Genomic DNA, 18,388 nt, shown 5'->3' on the forward strand with positions numbered 1-18,388 from the left:
AAAGGGACACTTGAAGTGGCGTGGGCACAGCCGGCTTTGGGTTCCTTGGGGTTGGGGACGCCAATCATTGGTCCCTTGGCGTGGGGACATCTGCCGTGGGGACACCGGGCTGGCGGCTGTCGGGTCTCCTGGAGTTGGTTCACCTGGCATGGGGACACTTGGAGAGGGTGGGGACAGCGGCCATTGAGTCCCTTGAGGAGGGAACAAGTGGTGAGGGCACACGTGGCGAGGGGACACCTGCGGTGGGGACACCGGGGGAGGGGACAGCGGGGGCGGAGACACCTGGGGCGGGGGTGGGACACCGGCCAAGGCGTCCCTCGGCGGGGGACACGTGAGAGGTGACCGGGGACCCGTTCCCGCCGCCCGGGCTGGGCTGTCCCCGCTGTCCCCGCCGCTGTCTCCGGACCCCGCGGCGAGCGCGCCCCAATCCCAAGCCACGCCCTCGGTCACGCCCACTCCTCCTCATTGGCTGAGAGCCGGCCCCGCCCCTTCTCTGATTGGCTCCCGCCTCTCCCCGCGTGTCCGGGCTGGGCGGGGCCCGGGGTCGCGATCTCGCCCGGGGGTCGCGGCAGAACCCCACCCCCACCCCGTAAGTACCGGGCCCGGGGCTTGGCGGGAGCGGGAGGGCGGGAAACGGGGCCGGGGGCGTCCAAGGAGGCTCCGGAAAGGCTCCGTGGGGGGCTCCGGGTGGTCCCGGGGGGAGTCCGGAGGTCCCCGGGGGCCTCCGGGGGCTGCGGGGGTGGTCGGGGGTCCCAAAGTCCGCGGAACACCCCAGGGACACCCCGAGAAACTCCGGGGAACAGCGCAGGATCCCGGGGGAGCTGTTCCCCGCCGTGACCTGCCCGAAGCCCCCTGAATCCCCCCAGAACTCGTCCCCGGAAAGCGCAGGGCCGGGCCGGGGGAGACCCCAAAGGGCAGAGGGGCTGCCGGGGGTCCGGGGGGCTGCTGGGGGTCTGGAGGGGGTCCCGGGGGGCTGCCGAGGGTCCTGGGGGGCTGCCGAGGGTCCGGAGGGGGTCCCGGGGGGCTGCCGAGGGTCCTGGGGGGCTGCCGGGGCTCGGTTCCCTGCCGGGGCTGCCCCGGCCGAGGCGGCGGTGACGGGCGGCACGTCCCCAGTCCCCAGCGCGGGATTGCGACAGACCCGTCCCGTCTGGCTTCGCTGAATCACCCAAAAACCCCTCCCCGGCCCAAAGAGGGTGTGGGGATCCCGGAGGGGGTAGAGGGCTCCAAGGGGAGTTGAGGGGAGCCAGTCCCCCCGTTTCCTGGCAGGGGAAGAGGCCAAGCCCATCCCAAAACCCCTCTCAGAACCCCTCAAACAGCCCCGAGAGCCCCCCAGAACCCGCCAGCCGCTCCCACTCCGGCCATGAGCTGGTGGCTCTCAGCCCTCAGGGAGCAGGGGCTGGGGGGTGCTGGGGGTGTCATCCCCAGGGGGGTCCCCACCAGTCTCACCTACCCACGGCCCCCTAAAATCTCCCCCCAAAATCTCCCTCTCCTTGCTCCAGCCGTTGCTGCCATGTCAGCCGAGAGCGCCGCGGTGCCGGCCGAGCCCGGGCTGGACACACAGGTACGGGGGGCACCGAGGGTTCGGGGGGGCTGCAGGTGGCTCTGGTGACCCCATGTCATTGTCCCCCACCCACCCTCAGAGCGTGGTGAGCCGCGTGGCCAGCCTGCCCCTGGTGAGCTGTGCCTGCGGGGCCGTGGCCGCGGCGTACGGGCGCACCAAGGAGCGGCACCCGAGCGTGGGCTCCGTCTGCAGCGCAGCCGAGAAGGGCCTGAGGACCCTGACAGCGGCGGCAGCCAGCGGGGCCCAGCCCCTCCTCACCCGGCTGGAGCCCCAGAGTGAGTGCAGGGCTGGGGGAACCCCAAAACTGGCTGAGGAACCAGAGAGGGAGGACCTGGTTTCGCATCTCCAGTTTGTATCAGCAATGAATAAATACAGGGATGGACAAGCTGGAGGGTTGGAGGGGAAGCACCCCACAAGTTTGGGGTACCCAAAACCCTGCTCCTCCAGGGCAGCAGGGTGCTGAACCCAGCTCTTTTCCCATCCGCAGTTTCCACCGCCAACAAGTTGGCCTGCAGAGGGCTGGACAAGCTGGAGGAGAAGCTGCCCGTGCTGCAGCAGCCCCCCGAGAGGGTAATGCCCACCCGGGGGGCACGGGCAGGGCTCTGGGGTGGCTGAGCAGCAGGGACAAGCTGTCATTGAGCTGTCCCTGGCAGGTGGTGGCCGGGACCAGGGCGCTGGTGTCGGGCACGGTGAGCGGGGTGGCAGCGAGGACGCGCTCGGCGCTCGGGGCCGTGGTTGGCACCCGCGTGGGGCAGCTGCTGGCCTCGGGCGTGGGCACCGTGCTGGGCAAGTCAGAGCAGCTGCTGGATCGGTACCTCCCTGGGATGGACCAGGAGCTGGGTGAGTGCCCACCATGCCCAAATCTCCCAGTGCCAAGCCCTCCTGGGACCATCACCCTGGCATTGGTTATGCATGGTGGTGGTCCCACAGTGGTGCCAGTGAGGCCACCGTGACCCCAGGCAGGGGACAGTCCCTGTCTGAAGGACACGGGATGGCACTGGGTGAACTCTCACCTGGAAACCCAAGAGCAAATATAGTCCCGTGTGCCCGCCTGGGTATTTATAGCTTGGCACTGGGTGACATTAGCAGAGCTGGCCCCATGTCACAGCTGAGGTGACCGCAGAGGCCACCTGGTGCTGAGGGTGGCATCTCCACATGACCTGGTGGCCAAGCATCCTGTGGGTGCTCACACTGGGCTCCAGTGCCCAGCACAGGATGGCCCAGCCACGCTGCCCTCACCCCTGCTCCCACAGTGGCAGCAGCAGGCACGGAGGTGACCAGAGGCACCGAGGTGACCACGGACATGGAGGTGACCACGGGCATGGAGGTGATCAGGGGCACGGAGGTAACCATGGGCACAAAGGTTACCAGGGGCATGGAGGTGGCCACAGGGACAGTGGTGACCAGGGGCACGGAGGTGACCACAGGCACGGAGGTGGCCACAGGGACAGAGGTGACCAGGGGCATGGAGGTGACCACGGGCACGGAGGTGGCCACAGGGACAGAGGTGACCACGGGCACGGAGGTGGCCCCGCAGGAGCGGCAGAGGCGGTGGCAGAGCTACTTTGTCCGCGTGGGCTCCCTGTCGGCCAGGCTGCCCCACCGGGCCCTGCGGCGCTCGCTGGGTGACCTGCAGCGGGCACGGCTCCGTGCCCAGCGGCTCCTGGGCCAGCTCCACCACGTCATCCGGCTGGTAAGGACGGGGCAGGGACCGTGCCAGCCCCGTGCCGGCCCCAGGCACCCCCAGGCATGCTCCCACCTGGCTGAACCTCCCCCCAGATCGAGGAGGGGCAGCAGGGCACGGACGGGCCCTGGCACAGCGCCCGGGAGCACCTGCACCAGCTGTGGCTGGAGTGGAGCCAGCAGGACGCGGTGCCCATGGAGGACAGCGAGGTACGGGCTGGAGGGACCGGGGGGGACAGATGGCTCCATCTGGAGAGGGTGGGGACAGTGGCCATTGAGTCCCTGGAGGTGGGGACACGTGGCAAGGGGACACCTGGGGTGGGGACACCTGGGGTGGGGACACCTGGGGTGGAGCAGCAGCCGCGGAGTCCAGCTGTGGATCCATCCAGCTGTGATTCCATCCAGCTGTGGGCCCATCCAGCCATGGAGTTCAGCTGTGGATCCATCCAGCTGTGGGTCCATCCAGCAGTGGGTCCATCCAGCTATGGATCCATCCAGCTGTGGGTCCATCCAGCCATGGAGTTCAGCTGTGGGTCCATCCAGCTGTGATTCCATCCAGCTGTGGATCCATCCAGCTGTGGGTCCATCCAGCTGTGGGTCCATCCAGCCATGGAGTTCAGCTGTGGATCCATCCATCTATGGGTCCATCCAGCTGTGGGTCCATCCAGCCATGGAGTTCAGCTGTGGATCCATCCAGCTGTGGGTCCATCCAACAGTGGCTCCATCCAGCTGTGGATCCATCCAGCATTGGGTCCATCCAGCCATGGAGTCCAGCTGTGGCTCCATCCAGCTGTGGCTCCATCCAGGCGGGGCTGGGGTCCATCACCCCCAGCCCCGCTGCCCTCTGCCCACCCCGCAGGTGGAGTCCCGGACTCTGGCCATGCTCCAGGGGCTCCTGCAGCAGCTCCACGCCGCCTGCTCCCACCTGGCCGCGGGCGCCCGCGCCTTCCCCAGCAGCGTGCAGGAGACAGCGGGACACGTCCGGCACGGCGTGGAGGGCGTCCAGGCCTCCCTGGGCAGCGCCCGCTCCTTGCAGGAGCTGTCGGGGCTGGTGCTGGCGCAGAGCAGGGAGGCGGTGACGCGGGCCCAGCTCAGCCTCGAGGGGCTGCTGGAGCACGTGGGGCAGCACACGCCCCTGCCCTGGCTCCTGGGACCCTTCGCCCCCGCGCTGGTGGAGTACCCGGAGGATGTCCCGGTGGACATGTCCAAGTGGGAGGGCTGTGTCACCGTGGGGGGGACGCGCCGGGTGCCCGCTGCCCCCCAGCTCTGCGGCCGCCACTGAGGTGCCACCGAGCTGGGGCACCCACCCAGGGACATGAACCCCAATCCCATCAGGAATGAGGGGGTGAAGGACCTGGTGACCCAGCATGGGACCCCATTGCCACTCCTGTGGGGATGGTGGCACGAGGAGGACACAGCATGACTCTGTCTGGGATCCAGCACTGCCCTAAGCCCCTGGAATACTGGAATTTCGTGTCTTAACAGCTTCAAACCAGTTTAAAGAGGAAGAAAACAACTTTTTTGGCCTTAAAATGACTCAGAGCCTGCAGTGCTGTGGCAGAGCCACCGTGCCGGGCTCTCCGGGGGGCTCTGAACTGGCGGCAGAGCCGGGGGCACCCCTGGGGGGGCTCAATAAGGGGGTGCCAGGGTGGGACAGTGGAACGGGGTTCCCTGGGGTACTGGGACAGAGGGTGCCACAAGGCGCCAGGACATCTGGACTGTGCCCCGCGGCCGTGTGGCACTGAACTTTGTCCCGCTTGTCACCGTGGAGGGGCTGGGCCTGCCCGGGGTATCCCCGACGTCACAAGCGCAGCGGGGTCACAGCACCCGCGGGGCGACACCGGGAGCTCCAGGACCGTCCATCGTCCCGCCGGGGCCAGCCTGACCAACTCCACCGGGCCAGGTGGGCGGGAGCACCGGGAGCCCCGGGCTTGGGAGGATCGGGGCGGGTCTGTCCCGGGGGATCGGTGCCACGGAGGGGCGGGGGTTCTGTGGTTCCGGGCTCGGGGTGTCACTGCAGAGCGGTCCCGGGGGGCTCAGTGCAGCCCAGTCCCGGGGAGGGGTAGAGGGGTCAGTGCAGCACCGACCGAGGAATGGGGGGGTCCCGGGGGGCTCAGCACAGCCCAGTCCCGGCGGACCCGGTGCTGGGCCGGGGACTCGGTGCAGGCGGTTCCCCGGGGTTCGCTGCCCTCCCGTTCCCGGGGGTGGCGGCCCCGTGCTCCCCGCCGGTCGCTGCTCCCGGTCCGCCCCGGGCCGGCCCCGGTGGGCGGCCCCGGTCACATGCGCTCGGGGCGGGCTCCGGGCTATAAAGGGCGGCGGGGAGGAGCGGGGCGAGCCCGGAGCCGAACCGAGCGGAGCAGGACCGACCTCAGCCGCCAGCGGTGAGCACGATCCGGGGCCGGCCCGCGATCCTGGTTCCGATCGCGATCCCGGTGCCGGTTCCGATCCCGATTCCGGTTTCGATCGCGATCTCGGTCCTCTTCCCGATCGCGATCCCCGTCCTGTTCCCGATGGCAATCCCGGTCCCGGTCCTGGTCTCAATCCCGGTCCCGATCGCGATCCCGGTGCTGATCCCGCCTGTGATCCCGATCGTGGTCCCGGTCCCGGTTCCCCGGACCCCCCTGTTCCGGGATTTCCCAACCGCGCGGGAGCTGCCCCGTTCCGGGGGCGGTAACTTGGGGCAGGAGGGGCAGGAGGGGGCGCTGGGGGGGCCTGGCCCCGCTCACGGTCCCCTCTGTGCCCCCAGACCCACCATGGCCACCAGCGAGCCCACGCCGGCGCAGCCCAAGGCAGAGGAGCCGCAGGTGAGTGCGGGCAGGGCGGGGAAATTGGGAACAACCCACGGGATACCTGCTTGGACACGGGGATCGGGGTTCTCCCACCCTCCGATGGGCTTGGAGAGCCACGGGAGTGCCCCAAAACCATCCTCGGGGTGTTGGGAACACACACCACGCCCTCAGCCCCACGCTCACGCTGAGTCCTTCTGCCCCCCAGAACATCGGGACGCGCGTGGCCAACCTGCCCCTGGTGAGCTCAGCTTACGACATGGTGTCCTCCGCCTACACCTGCACCAAGGAGAGCCACCCCTACGTGCGCTCCGTCTGCGATGTGGCTGAGAAGGGCGTGAAGACGCTGACGGCGGCAGCGGTGAGCGGGGCCCAGCCCCTCCTCACCCGGCTGGAGCCCCAGAGTGAGTGCAAGGGGGAGAACAGCACCCCACGGGGATGGGGGACCCCAAAAGTGGCTCTCACTGAGCTCTCGTGAGGAACCAGGAGAGGCAGGACCTGGTTTTGTGTCTCTGGTTTGTGTGGCTGAGGGGTAAATGGCTGGAGAAGCTGGAAGAAAAGATGTGGGGGCAGCACGCCCTGAGTTTTGGGGTGGTGGAAAATTTGGCCTGGCAGAGCTCCTGCGGGGCAGCAGGGTGCTACACCCACCTCTTTTCCCATCTCCAGTTTCTTCCGCCAATGAATTCGCCTGCAAAGGGCTGGACAAGCTGGAGGAGAAGCTGCCCATCCTGCAGCAGCCCCCCCAGAAGGTACCAGGGTGGGCTGGGCTGGGGTGGGCAGCACACCTGGGGCCCCCCCCAGTGCTTAACAGAGCTTTGTGTGTCTGCCCAGATCATCTCAGACACCAAACTGCTGGTGACCTCCACGGTGACGGGGGCCAGGGATGTGCTGACCAGCACCGTGGCCGGGGCCAGAGATGCAGTGTCCAACACCATGGCCGGAGCCAGGGATGCAGTGTCCAGCAGGATGGCCGGAGCCAAAGATGCAGTGTCCGGCACTGTGGCTGGGGCTAAAGATGCAGTGTCCAGCACTGTGTCTGGGGCCAGGGATGCAGTGTCCAGTACAGTGGCCGGAGCCAGGGATGCAGTGTCCAGCACCGTGACCGGGGCCAAGGACGCGGTGACCAGCCGAGTGACCGGTGTGATGGACATGACCAAAGGGGCAGTGCAGGGTGGCGTGGAGATGACCAGGTCAGCGGTCAGCAGCGGTGTCAGCACCGTGGGCCAGATGGTGGCCAGCAGGGTGGACTCCATGCTGGGCAAGTCGGAGGAGCTGGTGGACCATTACCTGCCCTTGACAGACGGGGAGCTGGGTGAGCAGCTGATCCCAACCCTCAGACAGGGTGGGCAGAGCAGGGGAGGCTCTGAGGGATGCTGGTGGTGCTGCTGGCACCCCCTGAGCAGCTCCTGTCCCACAGCCCAGCTGGCCACGGCCGTGGAGGGCTTCGAGCCGGAGCAGCAGCGGCAGCAGCAGAGCTACTTCGTGCGCCTGGGCTCCCTGTCCAGCAAGGTGCGGCAGCGAGCGCTCCAGCACTCCCTGAGCAAACTGCAGAGCGCCCGCCAGAGCTGCCAGGACCAGCTGGCCCAGCTCCAGCGCACCCTCGACCTGGTAAGACCCAGCCCTGTGCTCCCTGTGCCATCCCGGGGTGTGCCCCCATGGTCCCTCCACCCAGCCGGGCTGTGCCCCTCTGCCAGGTGGAGACCCTGAAGCAAGGCGTGGACCAGAAGCTGCAGGGAGGGCAGGAGAAGCTGCAGCAGCTGTGGCTGGAGTGGAGCAAGAAGCAGCCCGATGGTGGCAAGGACCAGGTGCCACCGGAGGTAGGAGCGGGGCAGGGGGTGCCCAGGGTGACCGGGGTGTCCCCCAGGCCTCACCCCCCGTGTCCCCCCGCAGGCGGTGGAGTCGGGCACGGTGAGCATGCTGCAGGGCCTGAGCCAGCAGCTGCAGAGCTCCTGCCAGCCGCTGGTGTGCAGCCTGCAGGGCCTCCCCGCCGCCGTGCAGGACAAGGCGGGGCAGGTCCGGCACAACGTGGAGGGGCTGCGGGCGGCGCTGGGCTCGGTCCGCTCCCTGCAGGACGTGACGGGCCCCGTGCTGGCCCGGGCCCGCGACCACGCCGCCCAAGCCCGGCTGCTGATGGACGAGCTGGTGGAACAAGTGGCCTTCAACACCCCCCTGACGTGGCTGGTGGGACCCTTCGCCCCCTCGGGCAAGCGCCCGGTGGAGCCGGAGGCGGAGTAGCGATTGTGGGCTGCTTCCCTCCCCAAAAACCCTCGTTAGGAGTCTTTGCTACTACACACCCCTCACCTTGTGCCTGTCTCTGTGGGGACCCTCCTGCCTGCCCCAGCTCTGTCACTTGTCCCCTTGCTGGGGACCTGCAGTTGTTGTGTGCCTTGGCTGCCCCAAGTGCCTCTTGGAGGTCCCCCGTGTCCTCGGTGCCTTCAGACTCTCACCCTTGTAGGGTCACAAGAGCACAAGAAGCAATAAACTGGTTAGTTTTGCACTGGACTGAGGTTTCTTTGGGGGTGTGGGAGGGAGGAATTGGGCTCTGGAGGAAGAACCCCCTCCCCAAGAGCTGGGGACCCCATGTCCTGAGCCCCCACTCCCCAGCCTGTCCCTGCCCTGGGACGGGAGAAGCTGGCAGTGGGATCAGGAGCGGGGTCCTGGAGGGAACCTCCCACTTCCAGCAGTTGGGCAAGAGGCACTGGGGCTGGTTTGGGCTTTATTTAGGTCCTGTTTACGGAGCGAGTGTGAAATCAGTCCTGGAAAAAGCCAAAGCCGAGTGTCCCCAGGGCAGAGTTACTGCAGCCTGCAGGGGAGGGGATCGGGGCATCCTCCCCCGGGGCTCGGGCACAAAGAGCGGGCGGGGCCGGGAGCTCTTTATTGGACTCGGACAAAAGCTCCGGAGCCTTGCAACACAGCAAAACCACTGAGCTGGTGCCAGGCTCAGTCCCTCCCTGGCACACACCCTTTTTACCCTTATTTTACCCCAAGGAGTTGGTGCCCAGCCCTGCTGCTCCCCCTGGGGCAGAGGGATCTGGCCCCAGCAGCTGCCTCTGGATGGATGGTACATCCATCTGAGGATTGTGATGCTGGGGAAAGGGGCTTGGAGCAGCTCCTGAGTGCCTGACCCTGGTCAGAGGGAATTTGGGGACCCATGGGGTGTTCTCCAGCCCTGGGCAGGGGGCTAAGGTTCTCCCCTCGTCCCAGCCTCAAGAAAGACACACTGCGGTTCCTTGTGTTTTTCATTAGAAAACCCTTTATATTCATTTAATGTCGGTTGAAATCACAAGAAATTAGGTAGGAGGGGAAAAAAAAAAAAACAAACCAAAAATTAAAAACAAGGGGGGGAGTGGGGGACAAATACAGACACCAGCACAGCCCCCCCGCGGGTGCTGCCTCCGCAGGGACGGGACACGGGACAAGACCAAGGACCTCGGCTACGGTGGGACAGAGTGAAGTGACTCAGGCAGGAGATGAGGCAGAGGCTGCTCTCCCTTCACAGCCTCTCCTCCTCCTCCTCCTCCACGTGGGAGCTGCTTCCTCAGCTCTCCTCCTCCTCCTCATCCGCAGCCTCCGACTCCCCGCGAGCTCGCTCCAGCCCGGCCTTGGGATAGTCCTGGACACTGCTGGGGGAGAGCAGGGGCAGGGAGAGCTCAGCCCCACGCCCCTCTGCCTCCCCTGGCCCCTCTCCCACATCCCAGCTCCTGGCCAAGCTGGCAGAACCCTTTCACAACCCACAGGATGTCCCCAAACGATCCCTGCGGCCCCCAGCTCCCCACACTCACTTGTTGTGGGGCTCCTCTGTGGGTGCCTCCAGCTCCACAGCTCCTGGCCCTTGGCTCTTGTCCTTCTCCTCTGTGCCCTCTGACTTTTGGGATTCACCATTCACAGGACCTGACAGGTCTGAAGGGAAGAGAGAGAGGCTCAGGCTATCGGACCCCCTCATCCATCCCGACCCTCGTGGACTGAGGACCCATGGCCACAGACATGGATGGACCCCAGTACTGGCCTGACCCCCACAGCTGCAAGAAGGGCCCCAAAACCTCCATCCCCCCCAGCCCAGAGACACCATCAGGGTGGATTTTCTCTGTCAGTTCCTCTGGGAAGGCTCTTGCAGCATCACCAGGATGGCCCCAGACAGAGACCTGGCTCTGAGGGTGGAAGATCCCAGTCACCACTCCCTGTGCAAGAGCCTGAGCCAGGGTCCAAGGACATCTCCACATTCCTCCATGCCTGGACCAGAGCTCAGGCTGGCAGGGAAGAGCTGCCTTGAGCCAAAAAGCAGCAGGGGAGGCCCCCAGAGCCCGGGTGTGGAGTTTGAGGTTTGCCCTCTGCTCTCAGTGCATTCCCCATCCAGCCCTTTCCCTCTCCTGGCACTCCAGCAAAGCAGGGCCTGGAGGTGCTGATCCCTCCACCACGAGGCCAAGAGCCACCTCCCCATGTCCTGTGTCCCCAGCAGGACAGGGCATGCCCAAGGAGGGGACTGTGACCTGCCCAGACAGGGCAGGGATGTTCAGGGATGCCCAGGAACGTTACCAGCATTTGTCTCCTCCTCCCCCTTCTCATTCCGTGTCTCTGCTCCCGACAGCTTCTCCTGGCCCTTCTCTGCCTCCCCTTTGTCCTTCTCAGGCCCAGCTTTGTTGGCTTTCTGCATGGATTCCATCTTTGGTCCCAGCACACGCGACTTCAACCGGGTGTAGACTTCAGCCGCCTTTTCCATCACGTCCTTGTTGGCTTTGTAGCGCCGGATCTGCCCCGGGAAGAGGAGGAGGAGGAGGAGGAGGAGGGTCCCCCTTAAAGCTGGGGCCAGGCAGGCTCCCTGCTCGCCCCAGGGAGGCCTCAGCCCTCTGCTCTACCTTCTTGAGTGTAGCCACCACATCCGTGTGCTTCTGGAGGATGTGGGAAGTGACCTGCAGCGTGCCCAGCTCCTCGAGCGCGTTCAGACACCGCTTGATGTCCTGCAGGGGTGGCAGCGGGCTCAGGAGCTGCCCTGGGGGCACCTGGGGCCTCCCAGCACCCCCAAAGGGAGGAGGAGGAGCATTCCTGGGTATCACAGCAGGGCAAGCATGAGCAGGGATGTCCCAGGCCAGGCACTCACCGGGTTATCCACCTTCAGCGCAAACTTGATCTCGCTGTGAAGTTTCTGCAGTTTCTCCTCCACTGTGGGCTCTGGAGCAGAGAGAGAGACACAGCCTGAGATGTCAGGGCACCAGCAGAGCCCAGGGTCTGCTCTGGGGCCTGGAATCACTCCTAGGCAGGGCTTTGTGTCCTCCTGCACTTCCAAAGCTGAGCCCAGCCCCGGGAATGTCTCTGGAGAGGATGTGCCAAGACAGAGAGGGGATGCAGGGAAGTGATCAAAGCAGTGCTGGGAAAAACCTGGCACAACTGCACTGATCCCTCCCTGTCCCAGGGATGGGGGAACCAACCCTGAAGCCCTCTCCTCTCTCTCCTCCCCTCTGTGATGGGAAGCAGTGGGTTTCTCACCCTTTTTCTTCTCCACCCTCCTTTCAGGGATCGGGTCGGATTTCTTCCGGCCTCGTTCCACTTTCAGAGGTCTGTGTGAAGGGAAGGAAAAAGGGAAGATGGCTGTGGTGATCCCTCTGCTCAGCACTGGGCTAACAAGGGGGATGGCACTGGCTGGAGCATCCAAGATCCCTCCACCCTGGTCACAGCTCCCCTGTGCCCCAGCTCCCAGGAACACAGACAGGAAAAGCCCCACGAGAAAGAAAACACCAGAAATGTCATCCTCGTAACCCCCAAGAGCTCCTGCAGCCCCTTCAGCTCAGGAGGAGGGCAGGAACAGGCCCGGCCCCTCTGCAGGTGCTGCAGCCCCAGGAGCCCCATGCCCACCCCGGGGTGCCAGGGCTGGAGCTGTGCAGGACCAGCTCCATTCCCAGGAGGACAGGGCAGGGAGGGAGGGAGGTGTGGAAATGCTGACTTGTTCCGTGGCTTCTCCTCTGCTCGGCCCCTCTTCTCCTTCTGGTTTGGTTTCCTTGACAACTCCGAGGGCTGTTTCTTCGCCGGCTTCTTTACCTTGGAGGAGAGAACAATGCAGGGAGAGCAGCAGAGCCCTCCCTGCTGCAGCACAGACAGAGCCACGGCCACACCACAATGGCACCCATGGTCACCCCATTGCCAGGGCACAGCATCACCCCATGGCACAGCATCACCCCATGGCACAGCATCACCCCATGGCACACAGTCACCCTACATGCTCCCAAAGGCTCCAGGGGAACAGTGCAGCAAAGCCCCTGACTGTGGTGGAAGAGCATCTTGGAGATCACAGAATGGTTTGGGTTGGGAGGGAACACAAAGCTCACCCCGTCCCACCCCTGTCATGGGCAGGGACACAGGGACACCTTCCACTGTCCCAGGGTGCTCCAAGCCCTGTCCAACCCGGTCCTGGACACTTCCAGGGATGGAGCAGCCACAGCTGCTCTGGGCACCCTGTGCCAGACGTGAGACCCACAGCTGGATGAGGCATCCTGGGCCAGGGGAAGAGCTCCCACTCCACGGATGGATACAACCCTTCCCAATACCATGTGGGCAGCTGCAGGCTAACCCAGGACCACTCCTGCAGGTCCGTGATGGCCTGACAGGGAGGTGACAGGCTGTCCATCCACCCCAGGCCCCACAGCTCCGCACTCACCTCCTTCTCCTGCTCCAGCTCAGAGTCCGAGGAGGACGGAGCCTTGGCCCGGCCCCTCCGGCCCTTTTTGGCCGCTTCATCCTCGGCGCTGCTGTCCGAGTCCGAGTGCACCTCCTCTCCCTTCTCTGCCTTCTCCTTCCTCTTCTCCTTCTCCTCCTTCTCCTGCTCCCGGAGCCGCCGGATCTCCTCCTCCTGCTCCCTCTTCCTCTTCTCCTCCAGCTCCCGCCGCCGCTCCTCGTCGCGCCTCTTCCACTCGCTGATGCGATCCACGTCGCTGTCGCTGTCACTGCCGGGACAGGGCAGGCTGGGACCCCTGCGTGACCCCCAGCCCAGCCCGAGGGTGGCACTGTCCCAGCTGAGCTCACCTGTCACTGCTGGAGCTGCTGGGGACACGCTCTGGCTTCGGTTTCCTGCCCCGGGGCTTGGGAGGGGGTTTCTCAGCTGCAAGACAACAGGGACATGTTCAGCAGGAGCCCTGCAGGTCTCTCTGTTAAAACAGCCCCCAGCTCCAGAGGCAGAGGGGCTCCAGGATGTGCCCAGGATTTGGGATGGAAGCCCAGAGCCTTGGGAATGCCACAGTCCCGTGCTGAGGTGGTGGCAGGAGCAGGAGCAGCCCCGGGTACCTGGCTTGCGGCCCCGCGGTGCCTTTTTCACCGACACATCCGAGTCCGAGTCCGAGTCTGACTTGGTCATGTCCACGGTGGCATTGCCCATCTCCAGATCCGAGTCCACTTTGGAGTCAGAGTCAGAGCCAGACTCCACCTTCTGCAGGCAGAGAGCAGGGCTGGGATGGAGGGTGGCTGTGGGGTGGCACTGCCCCAGTCCCAGCAATACCCCCCAAGCAGCACCCAGAGCCCCCACAGGTCACCCCAAGAGCTCAGTGAGGTCCCTCCAGGTGCTCCAGCCCAGGGCACAGCACCGCCACCCCCAGCTCCCCCCTCCCCACAGTGCAGACCCTGGCTCCTCTCCAGCCTTCCTCAGATTTGGGGTCCTTTACCTTCTTCTTCCTCCCCGCTGCTGGCATCCTGCGTGGAGCCCGGGCCACTGGCTTCTTCTCAGGAGTGAAATCCTGGAGGAAAACAGGAATATGAGGAAATGTGGAACAATGTCACCATGAAATCAAACCAGTCAGGTTCCCTTCAGCCTCTGCCCCACTCCCACAGGGATGCTCTCCCCACAACCCTCCCTGTGTATCTCAAAATCCTCTCACCTGGTCACTGTTTTTTTCCGACTCAGAAGATGTTTCTGAGTTCTCCTCTTCTGTGACAGAGGGGCTGCCCTGATCCAAGTCACTGGAGGATTTCCGAGGCCGTTTTGTCACAGGCATCTGGCAAAGGAGAGGGGACAAGATGAGAGAAGCCCATTCCTTCTCCATCCTCCATGGAAAGCAAATGCTTCCTGGGAAGGGCTTTCTCCAACTCTTCCCAACGGGCCCTGCAAGAGCTGCACTCAGATCTGCAGCTCTGGATCCTCCTCCAGGCTGCAAACCCAGCCAGGACAGGCCATCCCACCATCCCACAGGCACCATGAGACAGCTGTGACACCCCCAAACCACGCTGAGCCCCATTTCCCACTGGAGAATCCAGAGGCAGTTGGTTTCTCCATCACATCTGCTGAGGTGGCTTCAAGGAAAGCTCCGTGATGGAGCCACGGTGTCCCCTGGCTGGGCCACCCTTCTGTCCCCAGCCCAGACTCACTTTCATGGCCAGGGATTTCCTCTTGAGCCCGCTGTGGTCGCTGCCTCGCTCCGAGTCCTCGTCGCTGTCCACCTTGGCCGCGGGCCCCGTGGCCATGGCAGCGTCGTCCTCGTCGTCCCCGGGGTCGCTGCCCGCCATGGGGTCGTTCTCGGGGACATCGCTGTCCGAGGAGCTCGCGGGCTAAAGGCAGCAGAGGACAGCGGGGTTAGGGGGGCTCTGGGGCATTTGGGGGGCCAGGAGAGGACAGAGAGGGGGCACCAAGGGTGGGGAGTGAAGGAGGGCAGAGCTGGGTGTGCAGAGCAGCGCAGGGCAGCCTCCCCGTCCCAGCACAGATCCCTCCGGAGCAGCTCCGGATAACGGCACCAACCCTGCCTGTCCCCCTTCCCACAGCCCCACAGAGAGCACCAGTGACACAGTGCTGGGATGCTGCTGCCTCAGAGCCCTCTGCCCCCCATCCTCACGCCCTGCCAAAACCCCTGGAGCAGCCTGGAGCTGGGAGCAGAGCCCAGCCCAGCCCTCCTCTGCCCTGACGGCGCCAGACAAGCCGGGGTGGCCGGGTTCAGCCTCTCCACTTGGATCAGGCCTCTTCCTGTGCTCTTCACACACTTTCCCCATGGGGAAGATCCACACAAGGAGTCCAGGTGCTCTTCCCAGGTGGGATCTCCTGTGTCCTGCTCCTTGAAGGTCTCCTTGTTTCTCCAGGTTCCTCGCACAGGACATCACACCCCAGCTTCATCTTCTGGGCTGCTCCTCTGTGATGGAGCCACGGTGTCCCCTGGCTGGGCCACCCTTGTGGCAGCACTGACATTCCTAGAGCTGAGTTCTTCCAGCTGCTGGAAAGCCTCTCCTCACCCTTGGCTGTTCCTGGCATCTCGTTTCACTCAGGTCTCAAAGCCAAGGAAACTTCAGTGTCTTCTCCTGCTCCTTTTGCCCACAGGACGCAGTGGGTGTTGGTGAACCCTCAGCCTTGCTGGGTCCCTGATGGGAGTTCCCAGCAGATTCCCGGCCATGGCAGGTGCTGCCTCCCTCACCATCACCAATCTCCAGGTTTTCAAGCACCTCCACAGCCTCACCTTACCCTACATCCAGTTTTGGGTGGACCATTTCTCAACCCCTGCCCCTCAAACCACATCCTCACTCCTGCCTGGCCATGGCATGGCCTGGGGGCTCATTCCCTGCACCTGCTGACCTCCAGGGACCACCTGGACCTTGCTGCCCACCCTCCAAACCTTCCTCTGCCTCTTCAGCCCCACGGCCTACAAAGCTGATGCCTCCTGTGATGATCTTTACAGAAGAAACTGGATCCCAATTACGGTCATGAGATGCTCCTACAAGAAGTTGACAAAGAGCTGTTCCCTGGCCCAGCTCGCTCCAAATCCTGGTGGAGGGCTCAGGAACCTCAGGAATGGAGGGAGAAGGGGACTTCCCAACAGTCCACAAGCAGATCCAGGAGCCAGGGATGAGCAAGCCTCAAATTCTTGCTCTGACAACAAAATCTCCATGATTTTGGGCAAGCAGCACAAAGCACAACCCCAGTTCCACTGTGACAACGGGGCAGAAGCGCCTTCCTCCAGAGCAAGTGGGAACTTCCAGCGCTCCTGGAAGCCTGAGGGAAACCCCTCCATGGAGGAAGATGAGGAGAGCAGACTCCCTGAGGAAGGGAGAGGGCAGGCAAGCAGAGGGGAGCTAATTCCACCCCAAGGAAGCCAAGCTGGAAGCTGGAAGCAATCGGCACAGCAGCGAGGAGAAGCAGAGACAGGAGGAGCGACTCGGGGGGACGGAGGGGCCGCAGCCCCAGGCCCTGCCCAGCCCACACTCACCGCAGGGGCACTGTAACTGGCGTGGGGGTTGTTCTGGATTTCCCACAAGCCCTCGTTGAAGCCTTTTCTCTTGTTTGGTTTCCCGTATTTGTCTTTGTATTTTTCGTAAGGGAACAGATCTTTAGGGCCCAAGAAGGCGCTGGAGAGAGACAAAGCAGAGGTGAGGCCGGAGCGGAGGCAGAGCCCGGCGGGGGGAGCGAGGCAGCGCTTACGTCTCGTGGGTGCCGAAGAAGAAGATGGGGTACTTGTTCGGGGGGGGTTTCACGGCGCCGTCCGCGATGTCATCGATCTGAAAGGAAACCCAAAGCACCAGGAGGTCAGAGACAGCGTCCTCAGCCCCGGCAAGCGGCGTCGGGTCCGGCACCCGCTTGGAGCCAAGCGCGGCAGGAAAGCACCCGGACGGGGCCCTGGCTACGGGTCCGAGTCCCTGCGGGATTTCTACCAGAGAAACGGGAAGGATCCGGCACCGAGGTCTTGTGGGCAACGTGGGCCTTGCGCTACTCCCCCGGGGTCGGTGGCCGGGCCCGGCAGCGCGGGCGGGGGCGATGGACGAGCGGCCGCAGGGTCCGTCCTGGCTGGAGGCCCCGCTGCCGGCCGGACACCCCCGTCTTCGGTGCTCCGGGCGTCTGGGCCGTGGGCAGGGAGAGCCTCGGGGTGAGCAGGGGGTGCTGGGGAGGTCTTCGGGGCGGGGGGACCCCTCCCCAGAAAGCAAGCGAGCTAAAGCAGAGGGGCTGTCCTGGCGGGAGCGGCAGTCCCGGTCTCTCGGCGAGGTGCAGCCAAGCGGTGTCAGCTCCGGCCCCCTGAGCTCCCCGAGCCCGCACGGTTCCACCTGCCAGTCTCTTCCCGTCCGAGGGCAGCGTGGGAACCTGCCGTGCCCTCGCTGCTCCCCGCAGAGCCCCCAAGCACGCCCCAGCTGAGCACATCCCAAAGCAGCTCTTGCTCTCCAGGAGCACCGCGGCACGACGCTGTCACCCGGCTGGTGGCACCAGCTGTCCCCCTCCCCAAGGGCTGCAGCATCCCAAATAACCCCCCCAAAGCGCAGCAGCACCCGCTAATCCCGCACCGTGAGCGCTCACAGCAGCCCCCCACCCATGTCACACCCAGTGTCCCCTCGCTGTCCCCAACAACGGACAGAAGGCCAGGCCCCACAGAGCAGTGCTGAGCTCCCATCCCAACATGAGTTCCCATAGGGGATCTCTGAGCCAGTGCTGGACCCTCATCCCAGCACAGCCGCTCATGTGGGGTCCCCATTCCGGTACAGGACCCCCCATTCCAGTACTGGGCCCCCACCCAGTGGAGGGGCTGGAATGGGAGCTCCCATCCCAAAATGGGACACCCCGCACCGGTACCGGGCCCCATCCCAGGACAGGACATCGCAGTCCGGTACAGGTGCTGGGGTGTGACCCCACATCCCGGTCTGTGTGCTGGGACAGGTCCCTCATGCCACCACCGGCTCACATCCATGACAGACACCGACCTGGGTACCCCGTCCCGAACGGGACACCCATCCGTACCCGGTACAGACCCTCCTATCCCGGTACAGGTACCGTTACAGCATGTCTACCCCGGTACCAGCTCCCCGTCCCGGTACGGGTCCCGTTATGGCACCTCCATCCCGGTACGTGTTCCCACACCGGTACCGTGCCCCCATCCCGGTGCGGGATCCCCATCCTTGTACAGGTACCGTTATGGCATCTCCATCCCGGCAGGGGCCTCCGCTCCGGGGACAAGGCTCGGTACGCATCCCCATCCCGTCTCGAGTCCCCTCTCCCGATCCCGCCCCCATCCCGGTCCGGGACCCCCGCCCCCCTCCCGCTCCGTCCCCCCGCGGCGCGGCCCCGCGGTCTCACCCGGGCCGGCCAGTGCGGGTAGCCCTTCATCTTGGCGAAGACGAGGTCCCCGGGTTTGAAGCTGTGTGGCATGGCGGCACCGGGGGGCGCGGCGGGCGCGGGGGGCACCGGGCGCGGGCAGGCCCAGCCCAGGCCGCGGCAGCACCGGGCAGGCGGCGGGGGCGGCCCGCACCGCACGGCACGCAGGATGTCCCGCCCCCGGTCGCGACCGCGCCGCCCATTGGCTCCTCAGCACGTCGCTCAGCCTATCCGACCAATAGGAGCGAGGTGGCGGCATGGCGGGATAACGGGATTGGGCCGCGCCGCCGGAGGCGCCGAAGCGGGGGGCGCTGGGGGGCGGGGCCT

General features: G+C 65.2%; 3 protein-coding genes across 19 annotated transcripts; 2 read left to right on the plus strand and 1 right to left on the minus strand.

Annotated features, from left to right (window-relative positions):
• Positions 1 to 453: 453 nt before the first annotated feature.
• On the plus strand, positions 454 to 4,777 carry LOC141725334 (perilipin-3-like). Of its 10 annotated transcripts, XM_074528515.1 has the most exons (9): positions 1,019 to 1,561; positions 1,641 to 1,836; positions 2,049 to 2,131; positions 2,215 to 2,401; positions 2,815 to 2,960; positions 2,997 to 3,032; positions 3,069 to 3,254; positions 3,341 to 3,454; positions 4,104 to 4,777. In XM_074528515.1, the coding sequence occupies exons 1-9, from the start codon at positions 1,361 to 1,363 to the stop codon at positions 4,524 to 4,526; spliced, it is 1,572 nt and encodes a 523-aa protein (XP_074384616.1). In that variant the 5' UTR covers positions 1,019 to 1,360; the 3' UTR covers positions 4,527 to 4,777. The 10 variants fall into 10 exon arrangements, with proteins under 10 accessions (XP_074384618.1, XP_074384621.1, XP_074384622.1 ...); XM_074528517.1 differs by adding an exon at positions 454 to 589 and having other exon boundaries at positions 1,500 to 1,561; positions 2,815 to 3,254; XM_074528513.1 differs by having other exon boundaries at positions 2,815 to 3,032.
• Positions 4,778 to 4,928: 151 nt separating this feature from the next.
• LOC102062502 (perilipin-3) lies at positions 4,929 to 8,532 on the plus strand. Of its 2 annotated transcripts, none has more exons than XM_074528523.1 (8): positions 4,929 to 5,147; positions 5,991 to 6,048; positions 6,239 to 6,434; positions 6,697 to 6,779; positions 6,862 to 7,342; positions 7,448 to 7,638; positions 7,725 to 7,847; positions 7,921 to 8,532. In XM_074528523.1, exons 2-8 carry the CDS (start codon positions 5,998 to 6,000, stop codon positions 8,263 to 8,265), a joined length of 1,470 nt encoding a protein of 489 aa, XP_074384624.1. In that variant the 5' UTR covers positions 4,929 to 5,147; positions 5,991 to 5,997; the 3' UTR covers positions 8,266 to 8,532. The 2 variants fall into 2 exon arrangements, with proteins under 2 accessions (XP_074384624.1, XP_074384623.1); XM_074528522.1 differs by lacking the exon at positions 4,929 to 5,147 and adding an exon at positions 5,479 to 5,625.
• A 728-nt stretch (positions 8,533 to 9,260) lies between these two features.
• Positions 9,261 to 18,250, minus strand: HDGFL2 (HDGF like 2). 7 transcript variants are annotated; one of them, XM_074528645.1, is made up of 16 exons: positions 18,044 to 18,250; positions 16,406 to 16,482; positions 16,194 to 16,332; positions 14,374 to 14,553; positions 13,887 to 14,003; positions 13,674 to 13,745; positions 13,300 to 13,441; positions 13,042 to 13,117; positions 12,677 to 12,980; positions 11,966 to 12,054; positions 11,512 to 11,582; positions 11,126 to 11,196; positions 10,884 to 10,985; positions 10,564 to 10,777; positions 9,813 to 9,930; positions 9,261 to 9,653 (listed from the first exon to the last, which is right to left on the minus strand). In XM_074528645.1, exons 1-16 carry the CDS (start codon positions 18,113 to 18,115, stop codon positions 9,569 to 9,571), a joined length of 1,929 nt encoding a protein of 642 aa, XP_074384746.1. In that variant the 5' UTR covers positions 18,116 to 18,250; the 3' UTR covers positions 9,261 to 9,568. The 7 variants fall into 7 exon arrangements, with proteins under 7 accessions (XP_074384746.1, XP_074384745.1, XP_074384744.1 ...); XM_074528644.1 differs by having other exon boundaries at positions 9,261 to 9,650; positions 11,966 to 12,060; positions 18,044 to 18,249; XM_074528643.1 differs by having other exon boundaries at positions 11,966 to 12,060; positions 18,044 to 18,248.
• Positions 18,251 to 18,388: the final 138 nt, after the last annotated feature.

Source organism: Zonotrichia albicollis, chromosome 29, assembly GCF_047830755.1.
Source record: "Zonotrichia albicollis isolate bZonAlb1 chromosome 29, bZonAlb1.hap1, whole genome shotgun sequence".
Lineage (NCBI taxonomy): Eukaryota > Metazoa > Chordata > Aves > Passeriformes > Passerellidae > Zonotrichia > Zonotrichia albicollis.

Coding starts and splice junctions, on each gene's coding strand:
- LOC141725334 (XM_074528512.1), top strand. CDS start 1,361: ATGAGCTGGTGGCTCTCAGCCCTCAGGGAGCAGGGGCTGGGGGGTGCT. Junction 1,837..2,048: donor CACCCGGCTGGAGCCCCAGA/GTGAGTGCAGGG, acceptor TCCCATCCGCAG/TTTCCACCGCCAACAAGTTG. Junction 2,132..2,214: donor TGCAGCAGCCCCCCGAGAGG/GTAATGCCCACC, acceptor TGTCCCTGGCAG/GTGGTGGCCGGGACCAGGGC.
- LOC102062502 (XM_074528522.1), top strand. CDS start 5,525: ATGCGCTCGGGGCGGGCTCCGGGCTATAAAGGGCGGCGGGGAGGAGCG. Junction 6,435..6,696: donor CACCCGGCTGGAGCCCCAGA/GTGAGTGCAAGG, acceptor TCCCATCTCCAG/TTTCTTCCGCCAATGAATTC. Junction 7,343..7,447: donor CTTGACAGACGGGGAGCTGG/GTGAGCAGCTGA, acceptor CCTGTCCCACAG/CCCAGCTGGCCACGGCCGTG.
- HDGFL2 (XM_074528643.1), bottom strand. CDS start 18,115: ATGCCACACAGCTTCAAACCCGGGGACCTCGTCTTCGCCAAGATGAAG. Junction 13,746..13,886: donor CGGAAAAAAACAGTGACCAG/GTGAGAGGATTT, acceptor GTTTTCCTCCAG/GATTTCACTCCTGAGAAGAA. Junction 12,981..13,041: donor AGCAGCTCCAGCAGTGACAG/GTGAGCTCAGCT, acceptor CAGGGGTCCCAG/CCTGCCCTGTCCCGGCAGTG.